General features: G+C 46.3%; 4 protein-coding genes across 4 annotated transcripts; 1 reads left to right on the forward strand and 3 right to left on the reverse strand.

Annotated features, from left to right (window-relative positions):
• Positions 1 to 357: 357 nt before the first annotated feature.
• Positions 358 to 2,676, reverse strand: BGW36DRAFT_390518 (putative maltose permease). Its single transcript, XM_046217490.1, has one exon. It carries the CDS (start codon positions 2,208 to 2,210, stop codon positions 465 to 467), a length of 1,746 nt encoding a protein of 581 aa, XP_046066568.1. The 5' UTR covers positions 2,211 to 2,676; the 3' UTR covers positions 358 to 464.
• A 1,658-nt stretch (positions 2,677 to 4,334) lies between these two features.
• On the reverse strand, positions 4,335 to 6,797 carry BGW36DRAFT_401652 (putative alpha-xylosidase; the record flags this gene model as incomplete). The annotated part of the gene is made up of 1 exon (XM_046218769.1): positions 4,335 to 6,797. The coding sequence occupies one exon, from the start codon at positions 6,795 to 6,797 to the stop codon at positions 4,335 to 4,337; it is 2,463 nt and encodes an 820-aa protein (XP_046066569.1).
• An 894-nt stretch (positions 6,798 to 7,691) lies between these two features.
• BGW36DRAFT_390521 (uncharacterized protein) lies at positions 7,692 to 10,161 on the forward strand. The gene is made up of 3 exons (XM_046217491.1): positions 7,692 to 8,721; positions 8,778 to 9,240; positions 9,311 to 10,161. Exons 1-3 carry the CDS (start codon positions 7,913 to 7,915, stop codon positions 9,770 to 9,772), a joined length of 1,734 nt encoding a protein of 577 aa, XP_046066570.1. The 5' UTR covers positions 7,692 to 7,912; the 3' UTR covers positions 9,773 to 10,161.
• A 330-nt stretch (positions 10,162 to 10,491) lies between these two features.
• BGW36DRAFT_365008 (uncharacterized protein) lies at positions 10,492 to 11,004 on the reverse strand (the record flags this gene model as incomplete). Its single annotated transcript, XM_046214614.1, has 1 exon — positions 10,492 to 11,004. One exon carries the CDS (start codon positions 11,002 to 11,004, stop codon positions 10,492 to 10,494), a length of 513 nt encoding a protein of 170 aa, XP_046066571.1.
• Positions 11,005 to 12,210: the final 1,206 nt, after the last annotated feature.

A 12,210-nucleotide genomic window follows, 5' to 3' on the forward strand; every position in this document is an offset into this window, starting at 1 on the left:
GGGTATTAATACAGCCGTGATAGACTACATATATATACAGATGCAGTGTGATATGACTAATTAAGAATGATAAAAGAAAAAGGTTTCCATTAAATTCCTGACATGACCAGAACATGACTAACATCTTCACCAAGAGGAAAGCCCGGTGACTGTGTTGGAAGATGAAGGTAGCACTGCATGGAATATCTTGTCAAGGGTAGTGGCTGGTCGATGTAACCATCGAAGTTGCGGGGAAATTCAGCCTGCCACCGGCCAACAGTAAACTCTGTGGACCTAAATGGTTGATTTATTATTAATAATATTATTAAGATGGTGACATTGACATCTGATGTCAAAGCCTACCAATATTGGAAGAAGCCACGAATATATTCTCACAACTGCATAGAAAACCTAGATCTCGTTACAATACAAGGCTGACGAAGAAATGCCACTAAAGTTCATAACTATCCTTATAACGTGAAACACTAGTGGGATGATTTTTCTGATCGAGACCGCTCCATGGTCAAACAATAACTCGCAGATCGAAATAGATCAACTGGGACACTAGCGAAATGTCTTGCACTTATTTTCCTGTCAAATAAGACATCAATCTCTGCTGGAGTGCGGCCCTTGGGCTCTGGAAGACGCAATAAGCTCCATGCGAAGCAGAGGAGACAAAGCCCCGCCCAAATAAAGCCACCTTTCCCTTTAAGATTCCAGGCAGTCGGGTTTAAGATCGGGGGGTTGAGAAAGTTTGCACCAATACTGGAAAGATTGTAAGCGTTACGAGCCAGTGTTGCGGTTTTTATGCGCAGCCGTGTTGATGGAATCTCCGAAACAAGGCAGTACCCAACAGGACCCACAGTGATGTCGTAGGCAAACACATAAATCATCATTAAAGCCACAGAGGCATAGTTGATTGCCGGAGTGTTGGTAGGAATTGCCAGAAACCCGATCATCGTTAGCACGATAAGCATTACCCCCAAGCCGTAGACATACAGCGATCGTCTTCCGACACGCTGCATTACCAACCATGAAGAAATGGTGCCTATCCAGGCTATTCCATTCACCCCAAGGCCGAAGGAGAAAGATTGATTGTTATCAAAGCCTACTTGTTGTAAAAAATATGTCACGTTACCTGCAAATGAGATACCGCAGAACACTTGAATCATCCATACGCAACAGGTAATTTCTGTGCGTCTTAAATCAACTCCTTTGAAACAGTCTAGATATGAAGTTCCACGCCGAACAACCTTTTCCTGTGCATCTGTAAGAATTATTAGGGCAATGGCGTCATCAACGTCGTAGCCACTATCAGCCCTAGCCGTTGCCGACGATAGCCGTAGAAGTGAGCGTCTCGCTTCTTCTTCGCGACCATGTCGTACCAGCCACCATGGCGACTCAGGTGCGAACGATACACCCACAAGTATAGGAATAGGCCAGGCCCATTGAATGGCATAGGGAATACGCCAAGCCCATTCATCAGGCCGACTGAGAAAGCCCCTGAGCACCCCGGCCGAAATGAACTGGCCTGTAACCCAGCACAAATTGACATACGTTGTCAAATACGGTTTGAGCACAACTGGGCTGACGTCCGCAGCATATGTCGTGGTCAAAATCTGGAACATGCCCCAGGGTAGCCCGCAGAGGAATTCTCCAGCAAAGAGCATTTGGACATTGGTAGCGAAAAAGAGAACAAACACAAACCCAATGACTAGGGTCAGCGCGGTGAACATAGTTCTCCTATAACCAAATCGATCGGCTATGGCGCCGGCAAACATTAGGCCAAGGATCTGACCTGCCTGGGTGCCGTTCTGTAAACCGGATTGCCAAGACGAAGTAATCGAGTAGGTCCCATTGACCAATTTTTCTCCAAACCGCCTTTGAAACTCTGGATATGCATACAAAGAGGAAAGTAGTGATGTATCATAACCATCCATAACTATGGCTAGCGAAAAAATGAAGGAAAAGAAAATCGCCTTTGGATAGAGCTTGAAGGCAGTCAGATTGGTCATTTGGTGCTCAAAAAGAGCGGCACGACGAGCTCGCTTGATCATATCGGAAAGGTTTGGGACGAGATTTGACATGAGAGCAAGATGTTCATCGTCAAATCCGATACTGTCTGTTTGCAGGCCCGTGGATGATGCCGAGAGCTCCTGCTCTATAGGGTGTGGCTGAGCCTTTTCATCCATCTTTTGTGATTGATGGTCCAGAATATGAAAGGATGCCATCGGATAATGGCTAGGGATTTGTATATAACACTTTTATTTGAGGAACAGATTGTTGACGTTTGATCATCCAAATAATGTGGAGGCATATCATATTCATACCTACATCTCTCGAAATTGGATAAATCGTCCCCCACCTTGTCATATGGTATGCGTTATTGTTGGCCGACCAAGGTGCCAATCTGTATTTTGTAATGCGGTTTCGGATAATAGAACAGAATGTGAAAATTAAAATCATAAACCCGAGTTATTTTCTTTTTCTGTTTTGAATTCCAACCCCCTAGAGCTAGAACGTGGTGGTGACAGTGGGGATTTACTCGGTGTTAACTCCATGCATGACCGTTGACTTGAAATGTTGGAGTGGCATGTGCCAAGTGCTTTGAATAAATGGGGGAAACTCAAGAGCTGCTAGCAGGGAATCCCCAATCAGATATGGGCTAATCCATGGCAGTGGCAACCTGCAAATCCGCCTAGAAGTTTTGACGAAAGCTTTGAGTTTTCTGGTGTATTTCACAAACATCCTAGCGCCCTTGGCGTCTCAATATCTGTGGGGGCCTCGTCTTCCTAGCCGGAGTACGGATCCCCAAGGATCAATAATCATAGTCCGCACGCTATATAAGTTCGGGATCAATGCGCTATTAATTACATTCAAATTTGGCTTTCGACAGTCACACTAGCTTTTGCTCAACCAACAGCCCCATCGGTGAAGCCGTTGCGGACTGGCTGGCTTTTGCTCGACTTCGCTGTGCGTCGTATCTGTGTAGAACCATCCCCATAATGATCAGGCGTCACTATTTCGTGGAAGGCTGATGTTCAAAAGGCTCGGAATATTTAAACTTTCTCATAAACAGATAAATGGGCTTCATAAATCATCCTTCGACATCTATTTGATCTGCTCGGACCATGTACTATTGGAGTAATGTGCCCCAAGCTTTTCTCGAAACCGCCCCATGGTGCGAGTTGCACTGATACTCAAGCCACATCATGTCGGTTGATTGAAGATTGGTTATTAGCTGCTTCAGGGAAGAGATCCTAAGCGTCTTTCAAAGTAATTAACTTTCTCTGCTGGAAATAACAAATAAATGGGGAATTACATCACTGTCATAACAGCGTCAGGAGGCGTGGCTATTGTAACGTTATGTATACCAAGCACGGAAAATAATGTGGTAGATCTGCCAAGCCTATTAGAGAAAATCAACTCTTAAAATAGCTCATCGGGTTGAGCCAGTGGCCATGGGTTAGGGTGCGAGACCTGACCCATCCCAACATTGTAAGTTTGTATTAGTATGTATCGGGCACTACTGTAAGACGGAGGATTTACTAAACCAAATTACTACGATTCTTCGACCCCCTGAAACAACCTAAGTGCAGCTGTTTGGCGCAACACTCCGTGATTACACTGTATTAGAGCGCTGTCATTGGAGAGCATGCCTATCCTTGTCAATAGGGAAGCCACATTCTTACTTCTGTATGGCTTGTTGGACATTAAGGTTCCCATCTACCCAGCCACTCACACGCTGCCGTGGTGACTTTCTTACAGAACCTTTCGGATGTGTACTACAGAATATCAGACATGTTCTTTGTTCATGGCGGCACTGTACATCGATCGTCACAGTCCCGCCACTATCAACAGGATATACCACAGACATATTTGCTGCATTATTGTTATGGTTGCGTTTTGATTGTGGCTTATCAAGCGATGTATTACGCGTAACATGATTTTGAATTTCCAAAAACATATGGCTGATGACGTTAAGCGCGGTGCCAGATAGCTCTGTAAGGGAGCGTCAGCTGTCCACCGTGATATAGACGCATACTAATAGTAGGAGGGAACACTAGCTGGGTATTAAGTGCTCTGTAATTCATTGTTGGAGATGAATACTCCGATATAGGGCCACTAACACTGTCTTTCCGTGGTGTGCACTCTTAAGCCCGGGGACCCCTGGACGCATGAATAACAGATGACGACGCTGATAGATATGGACTCGACTGGCTGCTACCCGTACAGATCAATTATGTCCAAGTTTCACATTACAGATACTGCATTCGTTTCGAAGTCTAAACTTTGAATCGGATAGCAGACACTAGAACCAACTAAACATGATTAATAACTCTAAACTGCAACTACTAGCACGTGGAATTATAGTCTCGAGTAGCCAAGGTGCGAGAATCGGCCAAAAGGGTCTCGAGCAAAGGGTAGAGTACCACATCATCCAATCCGAGAGCATGCAGCTCACCAACAATTACCACCAACGGTATTTCCCGGTCAATAGTCGAGCGGATTCTGGCTTTAAGATCTAGTTCGATGTGGGCTTCACGCAAAAATGTCATGATGCGATCGTGGGGGTTGAATGTGTCGAGTTGAGGGTCGGCATCCCCGACACTGACAACAAGACTTTCAGTTATCTGGTGAGTGCCCAATTTTAAGACTAATCCATTGTCTACTGGCTCTGGGGAAATCTGTATCTCTGGTCCCTGTCCCACAGAAAACCACGGGGACACAGATGAGGAGTAACGACCGATTAAGCGAATTGTCCAGTCTCGGGTGTTTGTTTTGTTAAGTCCGAACGTTGGCGACGAAACAGTTGGACCGATTGTTACTTGACCTGAGTTCTGCTCAAACCTGATAGGAGTTCGCAAAAAGTGGACGTCGTCAGCTGTCTGGCCTTTCCCATTATCTTCTACCAGTTCAAAGTATCCATCTGCACCCACAATAAGGAGAATCTCGATACCATCTGGGTTTTTGCAATTATTTCCAGGCTCTGATGCTACATCGAGAGGAATAATGGCCCCTTCGGAGGCAAATACGGGGAATTCTGACAATTTACGGCTCAGCCAAAGAAGCCGATCACTATTGTACACGATGCCAGTCGAGATATCGACTTGTCGTCGACCGGGAGGAAGCCAGGCGCGTGTAAGAGCCTGTCTGGACGTGGGGTTTTCAGGTGATGTGACTGGCACCACCATGAGTTCAGATCCAAAAAGATACTGATTGGGAAATTCATAAGCCTCTTCGCGCTCCGCATACGCCCAGTACATGGGCTGCACAAGAGGTAGCCCCTCAACAGCAGCCCGTACGTTCATTGTATACAGATACGGTATAAGGCGATGTCTCAGTCGGAGAAATTCCGACATAACGCTTTTATATTGAACGGGTAAGTTCCATGGCTCTTTGATATTCCAAGGATTATTGGACGAGTGAAGTCGAAGGATGGGAGAGAACGTGCCGTACTGCACCCAGCGGACCAAGAGCTCGTTATCTTTCACTCCATGCATGTGTCCACCGATATCGTGGCTCCACCATCCAAACCCAATGTTGGAGGCGGAAGCAGTGAATTCAGGTTGAAACTGCAGCGATTCCCACGTCACAATTGAATCGCCGGAAAATCCAACTGGGTAACGGTGACTTCCCGGACCAGCATAGCGAGAAAATGTGAGTGGGAGCTGTCCGTTTTGCTTACTATCCAAGAACTGAAAGTGGTTGAGAACCCATAACGGATCAACGCCTGGGATACGAGAATGCTTGCCTTGTTGCCAATCCACCCACCAGAGATCGATTCCCTCGCTCTCAAACCTACGATGAAGAATATCGAAATACGCATCCAGAAAGGCACGATTTGTGATATCAAAGGGGATGGGATCACCATGGGATGTGTCGTGGTTCAACACCTTGGCCATCTCCTCATAAGGGTCTTCAAAGCTCTGGACACCATCGGCAGGATGGTCGTTAAGCGAGATGTGTAGACCACGCTCGTGAAGCTTCTTCATGAACGCGGGTGGGTCAGGAAACAATTGCTTGTTCCAAGTATAACCAGTCCACCCGGTCACACCAGCCTGGGCAATGCGAGGGTCATCTACCAGATGCCAATCCATATCCAGAACAGCAACAGATAGAGGGATTCCTTCGGAGTGAAATCGATCAACCAAAGCCAGATATTCGTCTGCATGATAGGCATAGTATCGACTCCACCAATTTCCCATTGCCCAACGTGGCAACAGTGGCTGAGGTCCGGAGAGCGCGTAAAAAGTCTTGATTGCTTCGCGAAAATCATGCCCGTATGCGAAGAGGTAGCCATCAACGCGGCCAACCCCGGGTGCTCGGACGGTGATCCAGCCGTCGGTGTCAAACAACATCGACTCCGAATCATCGACACTGGTAAAACCACCACGAGCCATTATACCCGACTCTAATGGGATCCGGCCATTAGCTTCGTCGAGAGTGCGGGCGGTGCCTCCCAGATCAGTATAAGCCTCGCCATACCTCCAAAGACTGCCGTGACAATGGAAATTGCCTTTCACAACCACGTGCAGTCCACTGGATGAGAATGCCTGTTTGTTGTACGTAAGGTGGAGTCTGCTGGTGATGATTTGTAGACTGCTATCGTTCTCTTTGACCCGAAACTCTGGCACCGGTAGTCTACGGTTGATTGCGAAGACCGAAGCGCGGTCCTCAAATTGGTGATCTATCGCCCATTCGTATCGAAGCAGTCCGTCCGCGAGCACGGTGAAGCGATATTTGTCCGTTGACCGGCCGCCAACAATCGCATCGGTATTGGCACGAGGGTCGTGATTAAAGGTGTAGCGGTGCATTGCGAAATTTAATACCGAATTTCTAGGGTGCGATGATAGTAACAATAAACACCCTCTCTCTCCTTCCAGTCCTCTATATGAATCATTCGCCTTCGAGAATGAGAATAGCAAACCAAGATACCCAATCAAATATACCGATCTTTTCAGTTTTATAACTCAAGAAACCTTTTGGGAGCGTGGCTGTTTGTTTTCCATTTAGCTTTTCGTCTTGCACAATCACGAAGTTGCCCCAAACCACAACTGCCGATGAGGGGAGATCGTCGCCGCGATAATCGCTCGAATTCACCGCCATGTCGATTGGCTGGAGAAAACGAGGGGCCGCCACAGCTATTCCAGAAGTAGTGCATTGTCAAACACGTCAGCCGGAAAGTGAAAAGCGATGTTTCATGTACTGCGTAGAGTCGTCACTGCGACGGTTCAATGACCGTGCGGGGGGCGTTTCAATCAGTCACAAGCATACCCCAGAGATATTAGTGTGTACTACCGAAACATTGAATTTGGAATGAAGCGCCAGTGATAAATAAAACCTCGGGGGTTTCCATTGCTGCTGGCAGCCGTGGAGTAATCATTGAGAAACGCCTAACATCAGGCTTCAGCATTAATTGTTTCCTAGCCTCCTGGAATTTTCCCCTGCGAAATTCGCGTGACGGACCAAACAGATCCCGAATCAGATTGTCACGTCCTCTGCCAAATGCTCCTTGATCGAAGCGTGAGCAGCTATTGGGCGGCTAAGCAAAAGGTCGCATCGCGGCGTCGTCTTCTGTGTTGGTTGGGGTGGTGTAGTGCCGTGCTCTGTATTGATACCGTAACCGCCCCCGCGTATTAAGCACTATTGAACGTTAAATTCTGCGTCCTGTTTGCGATTTCGGGTGCGATAATATGATAATAGCTGCCCATTGTCCATCTCCCTCCGGTTTGCGTGTTCTTTACTACGTCCGTAACGGGCATGGCCATATTACCTCTGTAATCGTATAAGCTTATCACTACTAGCCCATAGATTCGAGCCATCATAAGGTGCGCCGGTATCGTCGAATTCATCGCGCGACGCGGATCAATAGACAGCTACTCTCCGTGAGTTTGCGACTTCATCTTTGAACGACGCTCTATCTTGAACTATGCAACCGGAGCAGAAACTTTCCGTGACGCAGTGGAACAATCCTTGCGACAGCTGCTCGATTCGTAGGGTCAAGTGTGATCGCCAGTCACCCTGCAAGGCATGCAAATCACGATCACAACTATGCACCTATTTCAAAGTCCGCAAAAAGCCCGGGCCTAAAGGTCCCCGGCCTTTGACGAGCAATAAGATACGAGAGCTTCAGCAGAAGCAGCAACAACAACAAAGACACAGAAATGCAATTCATACATCACCAACACATCCGCCACCGCTGGCCCCAACCAGTGGTGAGCCGGCAAGTCTCGCAAGCAGTCCTATGGTCCCTCTTGCCGCTTATTGTGCTACGTTGGACTTGTTTAGGGCAAGGCTGTACAGTGTCTGGCCGATTGTGTCGATAGATGAATTAAAAGCTCGGATGACCTCGCCAGATATCGAAGCAGATCCATCCTCGCATGCGCTGGCCGCTGCGACATGTGCCGCCACACTCGCACAACTGAAAGTACCACACGCTGGCTTCAACGAAAACCTGAGACCAGTATCAGCCGAAGGGTTCGCCAAAGAGTGTTTAATGGTTCGAGCCAATGTGTCAAGCTGTCCAGAGCCCTCTCTGGCATCATTGATTACCTCAATCTTCCTACACATGTTTTATGCAAATACGGGGCATATCACAGCTGCAACATTATCACTCCGTGAGGCTATCGCCTATGCCGATATCACCAGTCTTTCTACCGATATTACGTCGGATAAATATGACCAGACAGAGCGGGAACTACGTTCGAGGATATATTGGATTCTCTTCGTTACAGAAAGGTACCCCCTTACAACCTTCGTCTGCATCAAGTCGTCAGGTATTAATCGGCTAGTAGAACATATTGCATGCAACATGGCTTGCCACTTACTTTGCAGAAGACTACCTATATTCCCAGCAACCAAGAAGGAGAGTCCAACATCGAGGGTCATGCTGCATTATATCTACTCGCTAGGTTGTTTGTTCACATTCAACCCCCTTTATTGCAAATGCATTCCAACCTGCTAGAAATAACACCTGCTGCCTACTCAGCCACGCATATACTTGATGTGCAGAGTCAAATTGAGCCATTATCTGTTAAGCCTACTTGCGTTTCCGAAAGCCAATGTGTGGACATTCTTACCACATCCGCATGGCTTCGGTCCTTATTGTGGCAGTACTCTGCTGCTCATTTCATGCTCTCATCTACAGCTAAAAACGAGCCCTTGTCTCTCGATTATCCTTTTGTTATCGCACGGGACTTTCTTCAATCATTATCCGGTATCTCCATCGAATCGATCAAGACACATGGTTACGGAATGGTGTGTATACATCCAATTTCTATATAACAATACGAAGGTCGAGTGTGCTGATGTGGATTTGAATCTTTAGGAAATAAAATTACTACAGATAGCAAATTCACTTCTCGACGTGATTGCCTGCGTACCAGACCCGCGCCAACGTCAGCTATGCTGCCGTGATCCACTCGACGCCGTCTCAGGCATCGAGAGGCTGCTCTTAACAGTGGGTGGAGCCCAGTCGCCGCGTTTTAGTATTCTACAAGAGCGATTATCTCAGATTTACCCTCAACTGGACATGCCAAAGAGCATAGACTTTACCTTCGAGAAAGGGAGTTACGCTCCTAGTAGGGGTAGCGTCAGCAGCAGTAGTGAAGTTGACAATTCGGAGTGCTCCATAGTTGCAAAAACTGCTGTACATGTGTCGGTTCAGCAGCAAAGCCCTTTGTTTCCTGATATCAAAGGCTCTAGTACAAGTGACTGGCCTTTAGAACAAAGAATGCTTTCAAAGTACGATGGTTTCTGTGAGCATCGAATCGTGGATCTGGACTCTTAGGAATCTAGCTATAGTGTTTTGTTTCCTTCTATTTTCTGCATCATATTTAGCGTAGCGGGTTGGTTGAAGGGTCAAAACCAGGGATTAATTTACATCGATTGTCATTTATTTTGTTCTTGGAAAATATATCTGCGCAATTTCATTGTGAAATGAAGCCCGTTGATGTACTACCTTTTCTTCCTCTTGACATTAGGGCACATTAGGGCTTTCGGTTAAGTAGGCTTTCATTTTGCTATATTCCTCAATACCATCTGTCGATTAGCGGCATCACACTCTGAAGTATCACAAGGGGTCATACAGGTAACATCATTATTGATTAAGTGAGTGAATGATACCAGTTAACAGGGAAACAATGCAGGTATGAAAGAATTTCCTTTGTTCTATGTGGGCTTTAGTGAGAATTCACACTCAGTGGTGTATTCATAATACTTCAGAATTAAGTCGTTGGTTTTTGTGGTTTCAAAGTAGGTTCTATAAACGACAGATAAAAATTGTATATACAAGAATATAATAACGAACGTCGTATCAGACCCTATATACATGAAAAGTTGGGCTTATTTTCAAGTGGCTAAAGTGATAGAGAAATGCTATGCTGGACTCAGGATCTGACTTCGAAGGCTTGATGCAGGAAAGAAATGCGTCAGAAGAGCGACTATGAGTCCGTTAGATTTGCGTTTCTCAACAAGCTCCAGCGATAACCTCACTCTTCCATCATCTATTTACATGAAAACTCGGTGCAAAGTGACCTTCTCGCAATTTGTTGGGGCGGAACCGTTGTAATTTGCCCAGTCAGACCAGTAAAGCTGCTTGACGCCAACAGCAGCAAAGCAGGCATACCATCCATGAAAGGCATCAAGGCTAGAAGTCAGGTTGCCGTATGTGGACGGGAAGTCCCAGCCGGAGCTAGCAGTGACAACAGAAGGGTTTCCAAAAATGGCATGTTTAAGGCCAGAGTATCCCTCTTTATCCTCGAGAGTCAAAAGGCCAGTTACCCCGGCACCGCTGATACTGCTGAGGTCGACCTGGAGCTCACCACCCTGACCAGTGATGATAGCGGGAGTGGCAGACTTGGCATCAGTCAGGAGCGCATAGTGGGTAAATCCGTCGATGGCAATTGAGGCAGAAAGGTACTCCTCATTAGTGCCGGCTTGGAGGTACGATTTCTGGTCATCTGCCAATGTGGTGGCGGTGAAGGCCAGGATGGAGGCAGCAGAAGCGAGTGTGAAGCGCATTTTGGCAATTAGAACTGTTTATTGAAACAAGGAGAGATTTATGAGATCGGTATTAGTTAAAAAGGAATGATGGGTGATTCTTCTGCTAGTTTTGATGAATGAATGGACGGAGAGGAAATTACTCACTTATTTATATTGATCGCCTATCCGATCAGATGTAACATCCCAATGCCAATCTTTATGTACGTAAAAGCCTAGAAACATCAACGTTGAAGTAAGATCGTCATTTGACAATGTAGCTCTACCTACGAAGCAGAATTATGTCGACCGTCTCTGATTGGTTCATACCAATACAGTGATGACATGTTGGCATTGTTGGGTAACAGAGAAATTGAGCCAAGCAAAGCGAGGCGAAGTCCACCTTTCCTCTCTAGGCTCAATTCGAGCAGCAGGAATCTAAAAGTGACATCTAGAAGATCTTCCTTTCATCTTAAAGTGACCTTGTCAGTCATCCGTCCAGAAGGCTCCACTTACGTTCCCATTTAGGAAGTTTGCTGACGCTCTCCAGTCGCAATTCGGGACTAGCAATGTCAGATCATGCATATACCATATTATTCAAAAAATGTCCAAGGTTCATAACGATATTCTTAAGACTCGCCCAGGGGATGCTCCGCTGGAAATTTCCGCCGCTTCCGCCACGCGAACGCTGCTTCTTCCGAAATATGAACTCGGATTATCATGATCCGGCACGCGGAAACTCCAACATAAATTATTTGTTGACTAATTAATATTGCACTGCTCTTCTTTATTTGCAGCCAGTAGTGCTTTTCAGAAGGAATATAAAATTGTATAATTTGAGCACTTTCCTTCGTCTGTCAGCCGATCCATAACGTTCCATCAAGGTGGAGAGGATGGGCCCTTCCAGAATACAGAGGCAGGTCTAGACTTGAGAAACAGGCATGGTTCATTAAGCAATTCTTAATTCCTCATTAATATTTTTTCATCTGCTACTCAACTGTCTTGTTCTGAGACTCGGGTTGGCGGAAAACGGAAGCCTCAATGCTATCATACCACCCACAATAATGCATCAATTGTTTGGATTGACCTTCCTGCTCTGTGAACTCTGTGTTAAATTTACCGTGAAACCTTGATATATCGACGAGGTTCTAAGTGGCCTGCTCTATTTTCACCTTGGAGAAAAATGAAATCTACTTACCAGGCTTCCCGATGCTGCCCTGCCGATGGAAAGGTGGGGAGAAACAACTT

Source organism: Talaromyces proteolyticus (genome assembly GCF_021365285.1).
Source record: "Talaromyces proteolyticus strain PMI_201 chromosome Unknown BGW36scaffold_14, whole genome shotgun sequence".
Classification (NCBI taxonomy): Eukaryota; Fungi; Ascomycota; class Eurotiomycetes; order Eurotiales; family Trichocomaceae; genus Talaromyces; species Talaromyces proteolyticus.